Raw genomic sequence first — 23,865 nt, forward strand, 5'->3', positions numbered from 1 at the left:
GTTCCGAACCGATCGGTTTCGGGTCTGTTCGGTTTTGATAGGCATTTTGATGAGTACCGAGCCGTACCGAACCGAGTCAAATAATCGGTCTCAGTTTCGGTATACCTTATTTACCGAACCGTACCGAGCCGATCCCAACCCTAATTCTGAGGGTTAACTCGATGATTCTTCTTTTTCTTGAAGAATTTCTTTTTAGGATCTTCATCCTGTTGTTTCTTGTAATTGGAACTCTTTTTGAATTTCCAATCTTTTTTCTTGTTACTCGTTTTGAATTTTTTCGAGTAATATTTTTCTTTTCTTTTTCTATGGGACTTGGATTCATGACATCCCCAGATGGTTGGCATATCCAGTATTCCATAACAGAAATTTTCAACTCCTTTGAGTTGTTTCTTGGCCATCTTATCTCTAAGATTGGCTTTGCACTGTTCTTTCACTAATTGCCTAATTCTGTTGGCAATTCCTCCAACTGAAAATCTTTCAATTGGTTTCTCAGCTATGCTTTCTCTCACAGCTGTTCTCCATGGTTCAGGGAGTTTCTAGTGCAACAGGTTGACTAGATCAGTATTCTCTAGTTCGCCAATTGTACAGTAATATTCTTGAAATTCATTCAAGTATTCTTCAAAATATCTCATGTCACAAATTTTGAGAGCATAGATATTTGATTTGGCCGTTTCTTTAGCCTTCTCACTTAAATTTGAGAGATCTCCACAAAACTTATCATATAGGGGTACTGCAAAATCATACAGAGATTTTGAATTTTTTATTTATTCTAGCCAGTCTTTCCCTCTGGCAGTTTCCTTGAAAGAGAAGTAATATTTTTTAGCTACTCGAGTAAGAGTAGTTTCATAATACACCTGCAGATCTGGTGCTTCAAATTTTCCAAGGGTTAGAGCAGAAGCCATCATCAGGCTATCAACCCATTGGTCGAGAGTTTTTCTCTTGTCTAGAGCTTTGTCTAGATTTAGCCAGATACCATGAGTAGAAATTGGTATTCTGGGTATGTTGTCTTCTGGGACAAATCTTTGAGAATTTCTTTCTCCAGTTTTGCCCGTAGGGGCTTTATGTAAAGGGAGTTTTATTTTTTCTTTCTCTCTTATGATGACTGTTTTGGAATTTTCTCCTTCTTCCATTTCAATATCATGGTAGGGAAGGAGTTTTCTTTCCTTTCCTGGTTTGAAAATTTTCATTTCTTCGATTAGTTTTTCTAATCGTTCAGGATTTTCGCAAGATTCTGCTTCATCATAGAGGTCATAGAGCTTTTGTGCTCTAAGCATATTTACTAGTCTGTTCAGATCAGCTTCTAATTCTTCTTCAGTAATGGGTTCTGTTGGTTCTTCAATAGAGAATTTGGTACCACTAACACTAGCTTCTCTAGTGTTGTAGCTTCTTCTAAGAAGATTGTTGTTTATCCTGACATTTTTAGGACAGACGTCACTTTTCCTGTGATCGTTGAATTTTAGACTGATATCTCCAGTCTTTCTGCTTTCATATATTGCCGCACGCTTTGGCATTTTCTGCTAGTTTTTTCGGACCAGAAAGTCTCCATTCAATAGGAAAATTCACTTCATTCCAAGTAACTTTGTGAATTTGTTGAGAATGGTTCTTCTGACTGGTGAGGAATCCAGTAGTAAGACCTGGAATATTTGATATCCTTGTCTTGGGCTCTATTGTGGTACTCATCAGTTTATAGTATATCCTGTATACTATAGCTAGTTCTTGCATATCTTTTTTCATTGATATGCCATATGTCTTGACCCTCAGTCTTAGATAGTGAGCTGCATCTTTCAAGCTGGTTGAGAAATTTGGGAAGCAGTTGAAATAAGCTACTTGATTGCATAAGGATGCTTCAAGGGTTCCCAGCAGACTAGCTTGAAAATCTGTTAGTCTATTGTCTTGTAAGACGCATAGAACTGAACAGTTTATGCCTTCTCGAGCCAGAAGTTTTATGCCTACTTGGACTACTCCAATATGCATAAATTGATAATTTTTTGTTCTTGCTCGGGCGACTTCTGCAAGAGTGATCATCAGTAGATCGGTTTCTCCTGTTGTAGAGGGGGTTGTAAATTCTAGTAATTTGAAGTGATGGCTATCCATCAAATCAAACGTTCCCCTTTTGTAGATTTGTTTGAAATCTAACTTTGGAAATGAGGAGTTTTTTACCTCATGTTCGATTTCATTGTATTCGAACTCTTCAGCATTCAGGAGTGTACTCCTTTCTTTTTCCCGAAGATGTTCATCATTTTGACATCTCTTGTATCTTTCGGGTTTTCATACCGAAACTAGTTTGACTAGTAGATGGACCAAGAAAAATCATGTTTCAAACAGGATTCTTCTCAGGTTTTTCTAATGGTTTGAATCCATTAGCTTTCTTTGGTTTTACTGTAGGCACTTTTTTGTACTTCAATATGTTTTTCATAGAATCCAGCGTTTTTTGCTGTTCATTGATTTTTCTACTAACACTTGTTAGCTTTTCTTCTTCCGTTTTTGGAAGTTCCTTGATATAATCTATTTTGTTTTCCAATCTTTCTAATTGGTAGATTATAGCAGGTAATTTTTCTAGATGATCTTGACATCTAGATAATTCTTTCAGCACGATCTGATGTTTCTCATCAGAGGATTTTAGTAGAGAATTCAACTTTTCTAATATTAAATCAGACATTGTCCCCATTGGGGATTTCCCTTTTGAGCTCTTTACAAGCTCTGATACCAGTGATTTGCGGATCTAAATAATGCTCAAATAATCAAGAGGTTTTTGTTCCTCTTTAAGAATATATAAGATATTTTCAATATCTTGTTCAATTTTATAAATTCTAGTTTGAATTCTAAAGATGATATCTCAGTAATCGGGAGTTTCTCTATTAAGATTATCTCTAAAGGTTTTCAATTTTCTCAACTTTTCTCTTTCTTTTTTCAATTCTTTGCTTGTATCATTACAGATAGCACGTAACTCAAGTCTGTCTACGATCGGAATTATGAATAGTAAAGCGTACTGTTTACCTTTGAAATAGAGGATAAAAACTGCTGCACTTATATTTAAACAAATAGTTTCATGGGCCCACCACGTTTCATCAAAAGTATTAAATAGTAAATATGCAAAGAAACAATCAGAAGAAAAGGGGTACTGATGGTATAAAAATAGATAAGATGGGTAGGTAGGAAGAAAAGGAGTAAAGACTTGTGTAAAGAGGAACAGAAATAAGTTGTTGGGTTGTATGAGAAGTATTCTGACAGATTCGGAGTGTATGAGCATTAACCCTTTTTCTTATTACCCTCACATAATACGTAGTTAAACTTCATTCTTAATCTTTTCATTCATCGTTAAACCCGGTGAGACTGATTGATTAAGAGACGAGAAGGAAGCTAAAAACAACTGAGAGAGATGCGGGAGAAGCCAAATAGAAAAAGAATTCGAGTTAAACATTGGAAAAGGGTATTTGGAGTATTGCAAATGGGTAAAAAAAATATGTATAGGGTGATAAGAGAATGTAGGGTGAACAAAATAGTTAGTAGGGTGACGATAGCCGCACACTTTAATCAATCATTTAGATTGATTTCAATTTTGCACAAATTCTTATATAATTAATAAGAGAAGGAACAAACGTAAGTAGAGAAAGTAGCTTTCTCACAGTAGCCATACTACGCGGACAAGTTGCTCTGTGACCGGCACGGAACATCAAAGACTTAAAGTTTTTTTTTTTTTTTTTTCTTCGGATATGTAAGAACTTGAAGTTTGATAATGAGAAATTCATGACTCATTCCTAAAAATAATCGATATTACTGGTTTTTTTTTTATAATTCAAAGCATGTAGCTTTCTTTAGATTACGGTAAACGGTCACGATTAAATTGTATAGCATCCATTATAATCACCGGAGCTTAACCAATCCACTGGGGGGGTCTATTGGGGACCTTTTCCAAATTTGAACTCAAACTGTTGACATATAGTACACAACACTAAAACTCTTTCATGAAAATTTTATAAATAAATAAAACCTACAATTGATCCAATGGCCGTCACGTTCGAATAGGGTTTGAAAACTAGGATATCCACAGCCTAACTAGAATTTAGGCATCGAACTGTACGTTCAACTCTTAGATCATGGAATATTATTGGCCGCAAGGAATGCCGATGAAGATGATTACATGGTTTAGTATTTTTTTTGGCCACAAACAGGAACATGTTTGCTACATGATCATGACAAGATGTGGTGTTCCAAATGATACCATGTGATTGGTTTTGCAACACGCTGCCGCGGTCCTTGGCTCCCAATTATTGGAATGTTTGATATAATGGTGATTTCTCGTATGGTATTTGTAGGAGTACAAAAGGCAACTACTTATCATAGTAGGGACTAGAAATGAGGCGCACCATGTGAAAATGAACACAGGATCCTAGAGAAATTTAGAAAAATAGCCTCTTGAATTGATTTATAACCCAATTTTGAAAAAATAGTTGAATTCTGACCTTTTTAAAGTGTCAAAAGACATAAATAATTAAATACCCCACAGTTCATCGTATGGTTTTGTTTGGAACACTTCCGACTACTTTTTTTTTCTTCCTTTTCTTCGACGTACAAGTTCGGTTGAAGAACATCATGATAGGTCGGATCGAAGGAGGATCTGAGCGGCAGAGGGGGTCGAAGTTGCAGGTCTGGTCGCCAGAATCAGAAGGTACCGGTAAATTACTCTTTTCCATAAAGACAATGTATTCAATGATCACTATGATGAATTGAGCATGAAAAAACGAGTCACAGTCACACAAGAAGTAGTGAGCTTACCTCCTAATCTTGCCTTCAAGATCCATTAGGCGTTTAGAAAAAAATGACTAGTATAATTAGTCTGCAATCCGGCCAGAACTTATTCCCAACTGTACGTAGAAGCTAATTAAACACGAATGACGAGGAAGTAGAATATGTAGAACTTGATTCTTAGGGGCGAAATAACGTACGGTACGTTGTGGCCTTAGGCCAGATTATAATCAAGGTTGATCCGGTAAAAAAAAAGGCAGTAAATTAATCATGTATAATTAGACGTCAGCTAGTCGTGCAATATTGCACTGCAAGTTTATCCCTGTAGATTCTACACAGAAACAATCCGTTGATCTATGAAAATCCTGTTTTCTCAGAACGCTGAGGGTATGCTTATAAATTCCAATAGTATAGTGTGCTTAACACATCCCAATTGACGTCAATCGAAGACTACTGGGTTTACCAATTAGTTATTTGCTGTTGATCGTATGACAGCTTTCAAAAGGAGCTTAATTGGAATGCCACGAATGTGCGGGCTGTGGTGGTAGAGATCGATGCAAGGGAGAATAGGATCAAGAGACCAGGATAGAGAACTCAAAATCAATTAGGGAACTAAATAACCAAGAGGTTTAGACCCTTGTTCATCCTGTCACCACCAAAACTTTGCAAGGATGGAATTAATATATTTTTACACAAAAAGGTAGGAAGAGAATATCTACAGCTCATTGAGAAGTGGGGATGGCTAGAGTCACCGACTTATTGACCAACCAGAGAGAGATCGAGTAGAACACCAGAATGTAAACCCCTCACTTTCCTACCAACTCTTCCAAGGATGTAGGAAATCTCCCCCATATGAGTTTATTCTTCATTTCGTCCAAGGGTTTAAGTTTCAACTACTTGAAATTAAGTCCTCCATTCCCCGCGCGCACATACACATTACACACACATATATAAGGCTAGGATATCCCACAATTTGCATGCATCTGTCAACTTGCACAGAAGCCACACATGCAGACTACTTCCCTAAATGCTCCAACTTGTAGCCATCAAAGCATTCAAATTTTCCCTAATCTAAGCAATTAGCGGTGATCAAGTTCAATTTTAATAACCCTTAACAACGGTGAGGCTCTTTATTTTTCTCATGCCCCCTCTTTTTTCTTGCTTCTGATAAAGCAGATGAGAAAGAAAAATGCTCCAGCAAAGATGTGTAGTCTTTATTCTAGATTGTCCTTATACATATGCATACATAGAAAACACATCATTCCATAAGTTTTGATTAACTAAATAGCATACTAATCTTGTCCGGATGTCATTGCTTCGATTGATGTCGTTAACTGAATACAAGATCTTCTAGTCTCTCCAGTCTCCTTATGCTATATCTTAATGGGGCAGAATGTTTTAGCGTATCAACTGTGAGCCTAGGGACCCTGTATTTATATGGTCATATGTCTTAAAGTCCGAACCCATCGAGGATACAATTATAAGACACGACTTTACGTACGACCAAGTAACCTTAATAGCATATCTTCAGGATTACATAAATCCTTTATTTAATTGTTAGGTCTCCAACCAATATATTATATCACATAAATAATATATTGTAACCGAACAATCATTATTATATTCCTAACTATTTAATCATTGACTAATTGATTTCCTTAGTATCATTATAATACACGATATGTCCAATAAAAATATCTTACAAGATGTTGCCTCTAGTCCTAGCAGACTTCCTCTAATTCGGAAGCTTCACCATCTTTATGATGGTTTACCCATTTTGACATTGAAAAACCTTTCTAGCCAACATGGATCTAGGGATGGCAATGGGGAGGGTAGGGTAAGGGGATTAAATTACAATCCCCATACCCGACTTCATTCTTCATCCCCATACCTCCCCAATCCCAGTAATAAGATACTGGAGATTCCCCGTCCCCATCCCAATTGGGGATTAGGTCCCCATACCCGCCTCAATCCCCATTAACAATATTACCAATTTATTATATAAAAATTTATACAAACAATTATGGATTGTAAAATATGAAGTTAAAATTGAACATCAAAATAAAATAAATTTCTTATTTCAATCAAGGAAAATTAACATGTTGATAAAGATCTTTTATTAAAAGAATATTTTTTTTTTAACATATTTATTAACAGAATTTAAATATTGACAAAAAGATGAAGTTTACATAAATATTTATTTATAAATAATATCAAAAATATATATATAACAAATAAACAAATATATATATATGTATTTCGTATAATTCTTATTGGGTGGGTATGGGGATGAGGATCAAAATATCATCCCCGCCCCGTACCCGATTTCAGAATTCGAATACTGGGGATCCCCATCCCCGTTACCCGATTTTTCCCGAATTTCTCCCCATTAGGGTCGAATACCCTATGGGTACCCTACCCGATGGGGATTTTTGCCATCCCTACATGGATCACTCATGTTCTTACGATTAGGCTCACAATTTACTAGTAGTGTGACTAGTTTCAATTCTCAACCATAATGGCAAATGAAATTTTGAAAACTTATTTCCAGAAATAGATGACAGTTAGAAGAATATGTACATAGTATGGAAGTAATTTTTTAGAAGAACATGATATTGATAGATCCTCGATGGATACGGCTCCTCTAAATTTAGGGTCCGTGAAGTTACATGAAGTTAGTAAAATCTAAGCCATTTAACTGATCAAATGAACCGAAATTGTCCATGTCAGCCAAATTAACCTAGGTACCTTTATTTTTGTAACTGCCGTCAAATCTCTTTCCAAACAAAAACAATTTGCCGTCAATCTCCTTGTTTCATGATCGATCTCCTCTATCTCTCATCGTTGTTCAACATTCTCTGTCAGGATATATCTCCTGCTATCAAATGAATTGCTTCCTCTTCTTAATTCTCACGTAGTCAATTTGAATATCAGGATACAAAGACCAGATACAGAGAGCTATAATTTGAATGATTTGGCTGATTTTGATGGCAACCACAGAAACTCAATATGATCAATCGATTCAATATGAAAGGAGTCATCAACTTTGATAAATCACTATATATAAATTACTCATGAGCTATTCTCTTTTAATGGCACAGGAAGCCAACTTACCAAAGCTTTTAATTTCTTATTTTAATTGTTAAGGTTTGGTATCTTAATTCTAATGGAGATTGAGCTGCTCTTCCTTTTACTTCTTTCTGGAAAACGAATGGGAAAATCATTCAATAATAGGACCTGGACTCTATGTTGAGAAAGTAACTTGAGGATTGAACGGCAAATGCCACCATCAGTTATGCCTTGTTGGTTGTGTCAAAAAAAAAAAACTCTTGATGACATGTTTTATCTTGAACCGTTAGATAAATTTAAATGGCTTGAATTTTATTAACTTCATGTAACTTCACGGCTTCTAACTTTAGAGGAGCCGGATCCATCTTCGATCAACCCTCAAATAAAATCACCTTAGCTTATCATAACGTGGTACTCTTACAATATCATCAAATAGATCGATCAATACTTTCAATCTGGTGGACTCACTCAACGCTGACCAAGGTTGGAAATGTTTGCAAAAAACAAACAACAAGAACCTCTACAAGAAAAAACATGTTTAACAACATGCAATTTATGTTGTCAATTACTTTAGACAACATTCAGGCGCATGTTATAGTCGTCAGAGTCGTTAAAAGTTCAACAGACCTTAACATCACCCTTGCACGTTGTCGAAAAGAGGCGAAAAAAATTGTTGTATTTATTCAATAACGCGCTTTGCACGTTGTCATAAATTTTTACAACGTTTCAAGCACGTGTTGTACTACACTCTTGGCATGTTGTCTTTAGTTTTTGACAGCATATATACATGACATGTTGTCATATTACTGATTACATTGTTATAACGTTTCAGTTTGCACCCAATTTGCTAGGTTCTTCTTTCCTGTACCTCTATAAACGTACATTCACCATTACTTAGGCACATTCACATGTCAATATTAGTACACTTTAACCATGTAAAAAAAAACAATACATTTCATTAAAGTTCTGATACATAATTCTTTGCAAAAATTGTATGACAGAGTTCTGAATTCTTCTTGTGCATCTAGTACAGCAGAGCACTTCCAGTTTTCTAGTAAAGCAAAAGCATATCATAAAGAGGTAGGCTAAAGCACATCCTCTGAAAGACAACAAAAATACTAAATTAAGCAGCAGAAATCCTTTCACTAAGCAAACACTCGCAGGGTACAAAAGAGTAAGAAATGGTGGTCCAGAATTTAGATACTTGTCATTGCTTCCAATCTGCAGCGTAAAATAAAGTGAAGTACCACAATTGAATATCAACAGGAAACTTCACCAAGAACTATGGATTGCCATTGAGCAAATACTAAGTGATAACATTAGCTGGCATCGAGTGGAAGTAGTTTTGGTTACATTACTGCAAAAGTGCAAAGTAATAAACAGGATGTACGTACCTCGGGAAGTTTAATATCAGACTGAGACAGAAGATCATGAGCATTTCTGAAGATATCCAACAGCGATCGAACCATCCGGATTCTGCATATGAGTTCAACATAACGATATTGCCTTAAGGAGAAACATTACCCTCTGCACTGTGTCGCAACAAAAAGAGTACACTTCAATTTATACTCTCAGGAAAAGGAGACAGAGCACTATTGCATACTTGGTGTAAAGTAGTAAAGATTTGTCTGCATGCCTTCTTTTCCTCTTAGTATATGATATAACCCGTCTTCTTTTACTAAAAACAATAAAGGTATCAAGCTTATCTGCCAACAGTTAGCAATATAGTTGCTCATAAGCATCAAACATAACAGGGACAAGTAGTCAGAGACTCAGAGTAATATGCAATTAATTTAGACAGTAATAATACCCTCAACGCCTTTATAATCTCTAGATGGACATGTATTAAGAAAGTTTTCTGCAATATTTTGCATTGTGCATTCTAGCCTGCCACCAGGAACACTACAATACAAGGAAAGTCATTACGAGCCGGGCTAACATTATTCATGTGTGCAAGTCCTGTTTCTTTCATAGTGCAGTCTGTAATGATTAGCATACCATGTACTCATGCACCCGCTAAAAAGAATTTAAAAGAAAAAAAAAATTGTAGGTAGATTGAGTCTACCGAGAGGTTTTATCTTTGGAGGATCTGCCGTCAAGTATTATTGACACAAGACATAAAAATTAATTGTGAAAACAGCAGTTAAAGGTTTTAAGAAGTACCGGCTGTGTGGATTTCCAAAATTGTCTACAAATGATATTGCCTTATTAACATTTAACACCATACCAGGTAAGCTCTCTGTATTCTTACTTGAACCCACCAACTCCGTGGAAGGTAAGTCTACAAACAAAATGTTTGTATTGGCAGGGAACTCTGCCTGCAAACTTGAACATAGAAAAGCATGGTTAATGTTGGACTATATATAGAACTGAAAATTTAAATTACCTAGTAAAAGTCATGGTGCCAAAGAATAAGAGAAAAGAATAAGATACGTTGATAAACAACTTTGGTGCTTTAAGTTAGAATATGTCTTGCATTTATGGTTACATGAATTACACAAAATCACAATTTTGTCACGAGGTTTGCAGTAATTAAAGGTCTAGATTCATGGACCAATTGATCGTTTGAGAATTAAGAAACAATATTGAACTGTCAACTCTGCCTCATTCTAAATATGTTGAACTTATCAAGTCAAGTATCATGTATTTGCACCAAGTTTTGCATTTCGTGACCTACTGAATCCACATTAAGGACGATTTCAGAACATTAGGGAGCATCACTATTCTTAATAATTTAAAGGCTGTATGAAATGAGCCGGGAAAGAGAGACACGTGCTTCACTGAATAACAACATTGGATATTGTAAAGAAAAAAAAACATACATAGTCTAAGTTGGCATGCTACTACATTGGTCTTATACAAATTTCAAGGATAAAGGATATCAAATCAGACCACATACTATAAGTTATGTACGAATTTTTAATAAGAGATAATTACATTCCTATTACGAGAATGAGGTCCATCTGCTATCCCAAATTTATCAAACTATGTATTCAATGCAAAACAAACCATATGCCCACATTCCATCCAGATTTTTCTTCTCGATTAGAACATTAATTCCTTCTGTAGCCCCCCAGTTCCTCTTACAGGAAGCAAACCCCAGTTTCTATTACATGCAAAGGTTAAAGTGAGAAACAATAAAAGAGCAAAAAAAAAAAAAAGATATTCTAAGTGCACAAGGAGCTACCAGTTTCCATAACATTAAATGAACACCGTGGCAAATTTGCACCTTCCCATGACATGTGGAACTTCCTAAAGTTATAATTCGTTTGAAAAGACGAATAAGTATGGACAAAATGCCTTCAGTCTTGAGATGGTCAAGTTTTACAGTCACAGAAGCAATAACATCGCTCATTTTACCAATCGTTGTCTCAAAAATACTATACTTACATGTTTTATCCATGTGTGCGCATTACATGTGTACATGCAATCCAGGAGCGCATATTGCATAATAATAGGTTCAGTATAGATACATATTTTCATCAGTTCATTTTAAAAATCTGCAAACAAGAAACATAACTGTGAAATTAGAAAATAAATTAACATCACATTATACTGGGAAAGGTATGGCGGATCAAAGAAGCGAGCAAAAGAACAAGTACAAAGAGTCTGGAGGGAATAAAACACAAAAACACAGTTTGCAACTCTCTCAGGCTAGTAACAATCGAAAGGGCTAGCTAATTAAACAAGCTCAGAGGGTTTTCTCTTTCTCATTGATGTTATGAAGCGTACTATATCCCTGTACCCAATGCATCAGTCTCGCACCCAGAATAAATGGCTTCATGCCATTAGAAAAAACAGTTCCCTTCCAAGAATCAGGTAACCATCGAAGTCCAAACAAGTTGGTTTTCTGATTCTTCCCTAATTGAAACACTTTGAACCTGGTGGTCTCTAGTTCCTCCTCATATTGCCGGAGTTCGCCTTTTAGGGATGCCGAAAATCTGTCCACCGAAGTCTTGAGATCACCCAAAGTCTTGAGATCACGCCGGCGGTGCGTTAAGTGAAATCTCAAAATGTCAATTTTCATGTTCAAACTCCTTATTCCTTTGTAGAAACTTGAGTAGTGATCTTGAGTAGTGATTGCTCATCTCCTGCAACGTCACCTCGTTCAAGTTCTCAGCTTCCAGTAAAGCTAATTTTTTTGAATTGAAGGCTTTAATATTCTCCAGTTGTGTGCCGGCCAAATCCGCCAGCACAGAAATATCAATAGCCTCATCAAATAATTTTTCTGTGGAGTGGAGTGAAGGTATTAAGTAGTGTTGACACTTTTCTATTCCCTCCGATTCTGTCTTCATCGTTGTCATCCACAGAAAACAGAAGAACAAAATGCCTTCAGGGTTGAGCTCATCATAAAGATTGAAAAGGTGAGCTTTTAGAGTCTCCACAGCCTCAATTTCTCTTGATCAAGTTCATCAGATTCGGAAACACGAAACTTTTCCATCCCCTTCACAAATTTGATTTCTTCTAACTCAACGTAGTTGTCGACAACGACCTTCCGTTCAACTGTTTTCAAATACTTAACCGGCACCTCCAAAAGCTCAGAATATTGGTCACCTTAATTTCCAGGATTTTCATGATGGTCAACACCACCGGAACGAGTCGTATTCTTGTCTTTCTTCTCCATTAATTGTTGATCGATGTTACTTGAATACAATCAACCCTTATATATATATATATTTGAACACCATCCAGAATAGAATCCTTGTCTATGTAAACCTAGGAGTTTTAGTTCAAATAACAAGGCGAAAGGCGAAAGAGGTTGATCTTGTTCCTACTTCTTCTTGAAGGCCAGGTAAACCCCAATCACTATCGGTCCAAGCCCAATTCAACTCCCCAAATTCTTTTATTTAATTTAGTGTATATGTACGTGTGTCAAATGTGAAACCTTCAATTATTAGATTGGCATTATAAACCGTAGAGTTGTAAATAAGTTTGCTTGTGCTATTCAAAAAAAAAAAAAAAAAAGGTTTGTTTGTGACTTTAATAGAAATTGTTGCCGAATTACTCTTATTTAGATTGTGGAGACAGCATTAAGAGAGGTTTGCTCACCTAAGAGACAGTTTTTAAGCGATTGTAAGACTGTAAAAAACAAATGCACAATTTTATGTTGTTATAATTTCAGCTTTACAATTTAATTCATGTGGTTGAGATGTATCTGTCTCTCACAGTCTTTAAGTGAGCAAACATGCGCATGAAGATCAAGAATGTAGACGGATCTCTACAATCTCCAGATATGGAAATTAATAGTTGCCTTTGTACAATGATAGTCTTTACTCTATAGAACTACTCATCTTCAAGCGTCTGATTTGATGAGAATTTATGTGTTCCTCTCCAATGCAAACAATATTACACAAACTTATTTCAGAGTTGAGTTGTCGAATTATTTATTTTCACTGGCCACTCGTACACTTTCATACTTACATGACACATGTCCAGGTCTCATTGGATAGTTGGCACCATAAAAGAAATGACTTAATCATAATTTGCGATAGTCGGTGAGCTGTGACTTGTTGCAAATACCGTGGAGATCATGAGTTTAAATCTCACTAACATCAGAGGTGGGGTGGGGAGTTAACACTGTCAGTTCTTAAAACACCCCAACGTTACACTATCGTATAAAAAAAAAATAAAAAAAACCGATTCAGGAGGGTGTTTGGGCCTTTTGGGTCGAGTTGTTCTGGACCCGCATTAGAAGCTGTTGTATACTTTTTCAAAAGGATACAAAAACTGCCCTCAGTTCTTAAACACCCCAACGGAATCAAAATTCTCCGGGCAGATCTCTCCCGCCTCTGAAGAAAATGGCTACGAGTGAACAGGTATATGCATATTGGGTTTCCGTTTTTACCTTCTCCTTGTTGTTATCCATATAGAAATAGGAGAAAGATGGATTTTAAGACCTTCTTCTACTTGGCCTGGGCTCCTTATTCTATACGCTTGTTTATAATAAACGGCTTCTTTGGAGCTATAGATTGTCCATTGTTTTCAATTAATAGAAAATTAAAACGGTCTGGTATATTGTAATCAACTTTACATGTATACATATGTCTAATTCCAGACTCAAATAACTCCTCTTTAGTTCTATTTCTAGAAGGATGATGTTATTGCACCATTTCTTCTTATCTAAACCGTTGAGTTAGAATATTGCAAAATGACATATAGCTTATAGTGTATGGATTATGGGGCTTTACTGCATGCAGGTTATGAAGCCGGACAAAGAGTATCATTTGAGTACCATAGGACACCGAAGAGTCTAGCTCAGTTGAAAGAGGGATGATCTCAAGTGAAACATACTTCATTTTTGAGGCACCGAGTGGAAATGGAATAGAGGTGAGATTTTTTTTCAAATGATGTCAGTCTCAATAGTTTTAAGGTTTCTACTTCACTTGTCTTGGAAGGTTACCTTGATTTTTTATTATTAGTAACTGTTATTATCATTATTATAATTTTGGCTTGAGAATCATTTGATCGCGACTTTGTCATCAATCTGGTATGGTATTACAAGAAAACACATTCAACTGTGAATTGTGAACTATGTCAAATAAGGGTTAAAAAAATTGATACGTTGACTTGTGCTGTCCGGTTTGTGAACCAAGGTTCTGATACGACTAGCAATATCTTTAAGCACTAGGAATTCAACCTTCAAACACTTGGCATTGGTGGCATAGGTGCTGAGTTTGCAGATATATTTTGAAGAGCTTTTGCCTCCTGTGTCTTCCTGCACATGTTACAAATAAGTAAGACAATTGATTCTTCAAGCTGACGTAGTTTCCGTTATCTGTATGACTGTATACCATACTCTTAACTGAAAACTTTTGGTGCTTCAGACTAGGGATTAACCATTTGAAGGGTAGGCTGCTTGGATCACCTGGTACTCTTATGGCACGTCAAATTGGAAAAAAAAATGTTGAATGGGAAAGATCCAAAGGTTTGCAATTGGATTCACCATTGTTATTTATTTATTTATTTATTTATTTGCAAATTCATTTAAGAATTCAGCATGTCTGGATGTTTTCTGAAGTGTACCTTAGCATTATATTGTTTAGTTATTACTCGTATTGGTAATTGATGGGCTTTGGCTTATTTATTTATTTCTTTTATGAATTGCACTAGATTGCTAATGGTCCAGAAGTCCTGAGCAAGTTCGTTGGTGAAACTGAATAAAAATAAAAAATAAAAGTTAGGGATCTATTTTGCTGATGCTGAGTTTGATCAAGGGCTTCGTGGTAAGATCAATATATCTCTCCAGTGCACTTCTATATTAGTTTTTCCATAATCTTTAATGTTGTCATTTCATTTACTCTCCAGGAGATGGAAATGAATTGCATGTCATAATCTTTGATGAAGTCGATGCTATTTGCAAGGTACAAAGTCTTTCTTACTCAATATTAAGATTCATTATGCATGAGTAGATAGATGGTGGCATCAATTTGCTGCTCATGGCGACAAAATTGACCATACTCCTCCCTCCCTCCCTACCGTGTTCCACTTGGAACTTGAATATAGTGACAGTGATGCTGCTCTGCATCTGTCAACTGTATTTATATTAGAAATTAAGGCGGCATTAAGAAAATTATGTCCAATAGTCACTGATGAGTTTGGGATCCTCCCTAGTTGCATAGCTCTCTAAGTGTGGAGTTTATATCATGTTTGCAGCTGCTCATACAAACAACCATAGTGGTGCATAATTGAGAGGTGTTGGTAATGGTGCAGTATCATTTACTTGAATAGACAACTGAGTTTGGATGATCTTACCAAGCCAGTGGATGAAGAAGGTATTAAGGTTACCATGGACGATTTTCTATGTGCACTCCATGAAATTGTACCTGCATTTGGTGCGTTCACAGATGACCTTGAAAGATGCAGTTATGGCTTTAGTTACTTATGGACTACTGACCTTTTCAGTAACTGCATAAACTGATAGGTTTAGATAGGTTAATTCACACCAGCTTGTTAAGTTATAGAAGAAATCTTGTTTTGGTATTTGTTTCATTTATCTTAATTTTGTTTTGTGCTCTTATCTTTAACTTAATTTATAGACTTAATGGCATGGTGGATTGTGGGGAGCAACATAAGCATATCTATCAAAGGGCTATCCTACTTGTGGAGCAAGTTAAAATCAAGTGGCAGAAGCCCGCTTGTTACATGTCTTCTGGAAGGTCCTATTGGCAGGTAAGCAATCCTTTGGTTATTCCAGTTTAATGTTCATTTTGTTGTTGCAAGTTTTCTGACAGTTACTTATCATCTTGGACAGTGGTAAATCTTCACTAGCAGCTACTGTTGGCATCGACAGTGATTTCCCCTATGTTAAGATTGTAAGCACATGTCACATTTATTTGATATCATATCTCTAAGCGTGTCAAGAATCTGCTGTTGCTGTTGGTTTACTGAAAATCCTTGTGTTTCTACACACTTGTGAATGGGTGAAGCTGTATTGATATGGCTGCTTGTAATTTCTATTTTTCTTTTCTAATTATCCGATAGGTTTTTGAAGATGCATACAAGTCACCATTGAGCTTTATTATCCTGGAGTATATTGAAAGGTAAGGTGGTCTACTTTAATTGATTTTTTTTTTTTACTCATCTTGGCTACTTTCCCGGCACTGATGTCTTGTTAATATGTTATCTTTGCTGCGCAGGTTACTAGAGTATATTGCTATTGGTCCGAGGTTTTCAAATTTGATATCTGAAACACCTATGCTCCTTCTCAAGTGTACTCCCTTCCAAAAAGGTTCATTTCCCCTTTCCTTTCTTTATTGACATTCAGAGACCAGTGGATTTAGAATGTATTGGCTGAATCTATGAGAAACCTTCTATCTGTAAACATGATTATAGTTTGGGGTTTGTGTTTCTTTCTCTTACTGACATCTCAGACTTATGTGAATGTGAATAATCTTTCTTTCTAATATTTTTTTTCTTTTCTCTCACTGCAGGGGAAAAAGCTTCTCGGTTTTGGTACAACAAGTGAATTGGGCTTCTTAGACTCGAGAATTAGAGAAAAATTAAGTGCATTTTTCTTGAGTTTAGAGTAATAGCTTTTTTCTTAAGAATTGGGCTTCTTAGATTCGAGAATTGGTACAACAACAGACCCTGTACTTATCAGTTAGGCCTGTTCAATATTTTCTAAAGAAACTATTACAAAGAGAAAGGCAGGGTACGATGGGTGAAAGAACTCCTCCTGAGTTTACTAGTAGTGTTTTGGTGCTATTTAGAATGCTATAGAAATCTTCTAGACTCCCACTTAGCAGTGTTGGTAACCTTTGCCACTGATCACTGTGGTATTTGTAGCTCTTATCTTCTATTACAAAAGGTGTTTCTATTGAGATCATTCAAGTTCTTTGCTTTTGAAGATTTTTGATTCGGCCTATTCAATTAGAAAATACAATCGAGTCTATTTCAGTGTTATTGAAGTACCAAATTGAAAGCTATGAAATGGAAGGCAATCAAAATTACACAAATTTCAATCAGAATATGCATACTGGCTTTCAAACTCACCAAACTCAACACAAATCAAAATATCCATATTAGCTTTCACGACAATCTCAGAAGCATCTCAGATTAACCCCAATCTCAATTAGAATTTACAAATTTAGACAACAATTTCAGACTTGGCACCAATCTCAATCAGAGAGTTCACAACAATCTCACCTCAATGAGAATTCACAAACTTACGCGAACACAAATCTCAGAATTAACACTAATCTCAATCAGAATTCACGGATTTAAACCATGGGGCAATATAGACACAAACCCAGTTGGCGCTTTGCAGGTGTCAAAGGCCTTAGAGCCTTGACCGAATAAAACGCCGTGGCGCAGCAGGTGGCTGGGCTTCCGGCGCAGGCTGGTTGGCAGCTTCTGAGTCTGGCTGGTTAGCCACTGGCTGCTCGCCTTCGTTCTGCTCGTTTTCTTGCGGATTGGGTTGCGTTGGTAGTGACTCGAGCTCCACCTCGCTCTCCCGTGGTTGTCCAGCCACCCTCCCTATTCCCACTAGCCTTCCGAGTAGGCCAGCAGCGCCTCCGAGGAATCGTCTTAGAAATCCAGGACTGCTGTCTCTCACCGGGGCTTCAATTGGGCCGCTTCCGACCATTCCACCGTCGTTGCTGACTGCTGCACGGCCAGTGAAGGCGCCAGTAACGTTGCTGACAAGTCCAGCGAGCCCTTCCGTGACCACTCTCGTCGTTGCTTGTAATCCGGTACCTCCGGCCGGTACTGGTGCTGCTACCGCCGAAAAGCTTAAGCATACCACAAAAAGCTAAGCATTTGAACATATTCGGGCACCACATATAAACGCCCCACAAAACAGCTCGTACAGCGATGACGACCAAACCATATTTGACAAGCGGTTGAAGAATGGGGTACCAAAAGCTCTTAGACTGGGCGTCGGAGACGTTGGCCGGGGAAACATGTGCCACGCGATGTGCAACGCGCTCTCGGGTGACGTAATTAAGCGTCTGGCTCACTGAGACGAGAGTCGTCCACGGTGAAATTCACCTCGGAGTTGTTGGTTATGATTAGGAATTACCAGGATGGAGCGTCGGGAGGCGTGAATTGGTCTCCAAGAGGCGGAGGTCGGCGAAGGTGAGTCGCTCAGGCACCACGTGGTCAGGAGAGAAAAGAACGAGTGGGGGTCCGGTACGCCGTCGTTCTCATATATAAACACCGTCGCGATCCGTGGAAGCCAGAGTGGACTTGCGCTGTCCATCATGTTCTCCAAGATCCCCGGGTCACTGGAGCCGATCGCTGCCACCTCCGGTTGCTGCGCCGTCGCTGGAGGAGACTGCGGCAATGAAGATGCAGGCGACGGCTGACCGGAGAAGGCGTGGTTTCCAGTGTAAGACTAAAATGGACTTTATCATTAGTTTACATCGAGTCATCAACAACTTACCAATTTACGCAGAATAAGTAATTGGAGAATCTTGAGACTTTAATCTGATATTTTATTTATGGTGTATCCACGTAAATTATGGAGAAATCTAATATGACATGGTTATTAAGTTAACCTAAAATGATATGCAATTACAATAGAGATTTGGACTTGAATTGTTTCCTTTATGGGAGGTTACAGAATATCCAATTCTCTATATAAAGCTTGGGTCCCTGCACTCTCTCATATGCTCTCGGTAATACAGTCTCTTGCCCCATACAAAGAATACCAAATATTGAGATGCAGTGCAGAAGACTTAGGCTTGGATTGAGTGACCATTCAGTTTAAAGGTTCATGATCCATTTCTAATTTATTTCTTGTTCTTATTTTTATACAATTATATCTGTATTCCTTGTGAAGCGATTTAATAGTTTTTTCTGTTTAAGTTTACATGTGGTATCAGAGCCACCTTCACAAAATATAGATCATTGTCGATATTCATTTTTACAGTAACAAGAAAATGGTTTTTACATAACCCTAGCCTGGAAACTAACTACAAATTGAGTTTGTCATTATATATATATTCTTTTTAATTTTAATGTGTATTTCTTCTTTTGATGCGAGGAAACCAAAAACTGGTTCGACTCTATTTCTGCACAACGAACCAAAGAAGTAGATGATCTGGCCTATAATTGGATATAGAGTTGAACCAGATGAAACCCAATGCTATCCCCGTGGACTGTGACGGAAACAAACTAATGTCAAGGGGACAGTGTGATCGAAATCTTATGCGGGATCTGACAACGATGATGAGTCGAAACGTCATGCAATCCCAAATTCAGAAAGCTGGAAGAATGAACAGATAAGCAAATTTATATTGCTTTTGTTTTGAAGTCTTATACTCTTTAAAATGCCGATATTGAGATATTCTGCACAGTTTATTATTGTCAAGCTTGGTTTTGGATTGTGGTTCCTCAATCTGTGCATATAGATTTATTGAATTAACTGATGATCAAGGGTATGAGTCTATCTTTGAGATCAGCAAATGACTATTTGCAATTGGAAAACCATTTGTCCTTGATCAAGAACACAATTGAGAACATGTGTTCTTACGGTTGTTTCTTTGTTTCTTGCATTTGCACATACTAAATGATTTTTTAGCATGGAAAGAATGAAATGTGTTTTTAAAAATATGCTACTGATTACTTCACATTATGAATATATATCAGTGAAAGCCTAGATTTTTTTTTTTTATTCTCCTTATCAGATAATTATTAAGGCTAAGTATCCTAATTTGGTTTCTGACCGATTGAAAATATTTATATGCTGTGTATTTGATTGTTATTGATGCAATCGTATCTTGCAATTAAAGCAGCTTGTTTAATATAAACATTAGTTTTGTATCAATATTGATATATGGATTGTTGATGCTTTTGATTATTACTGAGAACAGTAGTAACTAATTGGTTGATTGAGATTTTGGCCTAAGTTCAATCCTACATTATTTTGAAGAACGCAGGAGTTATATATGTATCAATCGTACATAAGGCCATGTCCTTGTTTTGGCAAGGCTTATGACTATGGATCTTTTAATATAGTATATTCATGCCAATACTCGCATATTTGCATTTTACACTTTCTGACAAACAGTACGAATTGATCATCTTAATCTGGGCAAACAGCCATTGTGTATTTGCAATTGCATAGGGATTGCTTCTTTTACACATGAATATTCTATTCAGGTATTATATGTTGTTTATAAGCATGATTGCAAATGTGTATGACTGAATAGATGGACTAATTGATAGCTTGGTAATTGAGGAAGTAATGTCTTATCAAGAACGCATTATAAGAAAGACCAAATCTAGGTCTTGTTTTCTTGAAACTGGGGCTGCTGAAATTACTAATTTTTGGGACTTCATTGAATTTTGTCTTGTACATGATTATATCGGGGGTTGGGACATAAATAAATTGTCAATCAAAATTATAAGATCATTGACATGTTCTTACCCACTACAAATTTGAATTCTTCATGTATTTACCGAGGATCATTGTGGAACTTGCAATCCAACGTACATTTGAATATGCATGAGTAAAATATATATCTTCTGGTTATTTATTCTCCTGTTAGAGGTAATTACATGATAAAGTTTGCATGTCAGGCTTCCTTTCTATGATGTAGTTGTAAGGAAACTTGGATCTCTCTTGGTTTCCTTCATAGTGTCTTGAAAAATTGATTGTGGAGGTTCTCCCTGTTGATTAATTGTTATATTACAAAACGAAGAAACCACATTTCCTCAAGACTAATGACGATATTTTTTTTACCATCAAGAGTATGTTTTTAGACATTTAAAAGGATTTCTGAAAATTCTTTTGTGCAATGTTGAGTTCTGCTATACGTGAAACTGCAAATGGCAGTGGATGTACTTTTATAGAGGATGACTGCATAACAGGCACTTGGACTATTTATGATAAATAGTATTACTGTTTGCAGAAACTTGGCCGAACTATTCTATTTTGTTGTTGGTAAAAATATTTGTTATTTTATACAGTGAGCATGATTGTAAGTTACATGCATGATTACTAGAAACTAGTATAGTTGTTTTTGCTTGCTTCAAAATTGCCGGCTATTTGAGTGAAGTGTATGTCACCCAAGTGCTAGTTAATAGGATTCCACTGGAAATACAGAACATGAAGGAATGATCCCCAATGAAGATCATGATATTTTGAGAACCAATGTGAAGGGTTTGCTACCATGAAATGAACATGCCGAATATGTTTCCATGGCAAGCTGTGATGCATATGTATGCATATTCCCCTTATATGTATTGTTTTGTTTTTGGTCAGGCTATGTACGTACGTATTCATATACATACATTCAGGGGTTATATTGCATATGTGTTTTTTTTTTTTTTACTCTTTACATGCTCTCAGCTGAAAATAAAACCAAAGTCTGGTTAACGCTTGTCTCTATCTTATACTTAAAAGTTTATAATTTATGACTTATTTGGCCAACAAATGGGTACAAATGCTAGGCTCATGAAGTTTATAATATGTCATATGAATGTATCTGTTATTGGATACACATCTGTTATTGTGCGGTGCACAAGTTGGGCTTACGAAGTTCAGATGATTATGCATCAGTTTCCTTCAATGCATATCCTCTGGTTTTTCCTTCTAAGAATTGTTATAAGCTGAAGGATTCATATGACTAATCATATGAATGAGTTTATTGTCGTGGAATTATATTTTAAGGCTATTTTTGATGTATGATGTGAAGTCCTTTTAACGAATTTATATCATGAACTTGGATAAAGATATGTTCTATTCATTTTCCGCTGTGTAATAAATCAAGTTTAGCATAAAAGTGTTAATGTCTGATTTTGAATTATCTTGCAAAGGAGAACTTGACTACTCTATGTTGTTAGTCAATATCTTCTTAGACTAAGTGATATATTTTGAAAGAAAAGTGTTTTGATAAGTTTTCCTTGAAATTAGACTGTAAAGATTTCTGGATGCTATGAAGGTTATATCTATGCATCTGCTGAACATGATTTGAGACAATTAAGGTATGTTTTCAAGAACTCTTGAAAATTTTTATCATTGATTATCAAGTGATTGCTTAAAGTGTATCAGGGATGCACCCTGAATATTTTAAAACTAGGATATATATTCTGTGATGATCATATAATAACTACAGTGAATATGTTATCTCTAGTGCTCTTGTATGATCTGGAATATCTTGCATATGTTGATAATCATCGTGTACAATTTGCTGGTGTAAAATTAAATAACAAGAAAATATCTCCCAAAATAAGTCTTGTTAAATTTTACCGTAAGCACAGTTGGTGTCTTTCATCAAGCCTTGTGCTCGACGAAACTTCGGGAACCAACTTTGATCTTAGATCTTTGGGGTGTCTTAGTGGTACATGTTGCACACAGCAAACCGCCACTAGGATCTCTCATTGATTTTAAAGGTTATAAGATCAAGAAACTTGTGTTGTGCATTTTAATTTCATGACTGTATCTCCCAAAGGAGGTTCAAACTTTACATGCCTTTAACTTGCACATACAGCACATCACAAAATTGATACAAATGCATTTGGTTTGCCTAGATCTTTTCCTCTTGCCATTAAAGGTGTTGACTGATCTTAGCAAAATAGCATTTTTATCCATTTTGGTTTTGTGAATAAGAAACTTCAGAATGTCATGTCTTCTTGCCACACAGGTGTTGCTTGACATTGTCTAAAGGGGCTTACTACGGTACATCTTGTTTGATGTGATCACTATATTTATATTGTTTGCTAAGTTGTCTGTTATTTTTCCATTGCCTGTGAGACTAGCAAACTACAGAAACGTTAAAGTTGGCATGGATGTTGAAATTATCAGTATGGTTTAAGTTGAGCACGGCAATTTACAATAGCAAATTTTCCAAGTACTTGGAGTGTGAACCTATTTGTTTGAATCGTTCACATGTTTAATGTGATGCTTAGTGGTATTCAATATATCTGGTATATGCTGATATTTTTTTTTTGTCAAGAAAATTGCTGTCATGTTTTGACAAGGTTGTGGTATATTTTTCAAGGTATAAACATGGTTTAAGTTCCTTAGTTACTTGATCTAAACGCAAATTGCAATAAGGAGCATGTTTATATTATGATACTTGATTTGCCTATTGACATGAAAATTTCAAATAGCATCACCACCTTTTATCCTAACGAGCATTTGGCTACAGAGTTCCCTTGTTTATGTGTCTTATTGTCTGTACAAAAGTTTTGTTTTTAGACAACAATTTTTTTTTTTTCCACAGGGGAAAGTATTTGACATATGTGTGTCGTTTACTGTAAAAGAATTGTGTGGCTTATCACTTGATTGCTTAAAATCTACTACTTGGTAATTTATGGTTTCACCATTTTTCATGGTCATATGGATGCTCGGATTTGATAAGGGACAGTGGGAGTAAGGATTTACTTTCACAAGTTAAGTTTTCATGAGAAAAGATATTCCTGATTCTTTTATCAAAAAAAAAAAAAAAATTCCATTAAAGTTTTGACATTATTTAATAGCCTATGAAGTTTTCCCAATCTCATAGATTTTGGACAAGTTAAATTTTCTTATTTAGATATTGCTATTAAGTAAGGATAAATCAAGAAATTGGTGGTCTGTTTTATGATCCATTTTCACTGAAT

General features: G+C 36.2%; 1 protein-coding gene and 1 pseudogene across 1 annotated transcript; one reads left to right on the forward strand and one right to left on the reverse strand.

Moving 5' to 3' along the window:
* Positions 1 to 8,732: 8,732 nt before the first annotated feature.
* LOC121052855 (UTP--glucose-1-phosphate uridylyltransferase 3, chloroplastic-like) lies at positions 8,733 to 9,749 on the reverse strand. Its single transcript, XM_040518765.1, has 5 exons — positions 9,626 to 9,749; positions 9,419 to 9,521; positions 9,210 to 9,291; positions 8,847 to 9,036; positions 8,733 to 8,740 (listed from the first exon to the last, which is right to left on the reverse strand). Exons 1-5 carry the CDS (start codon positions 9,687 to 9,689, stop codon positions 8,733 to 8,735), a joined length of 447 nt encoding a protein of 148 aa, XP_040374699.1. The 5' UTR covers positions 9,690 to 9,749.
* Positions 9,750 to 14,148: 4,399 nt separating this feature from the next.
* Positions 14,149 to 17,087, forward strand: LOC112200836 (annotated as a pseudogene).
* Positions 17,088 to 23,865: the final 6,778 nt, after the last annotated feature.

The sequence above is a fragment of the Rosa chinensis genome, chromosome 4 (assembly GCF_002994745.2).
Source record: "Rosa chinensis cultivar Old Blush chromosome 4, RchiOBHm-V2, whole genome shotgun sequence".
Classification (NCBI taxonomy): Eukaryota; Viridiplantae; Streptophyta; class Magnoliopsida; order Rosales; family Rosaceae; genus Rosa; species Rosa chinensis.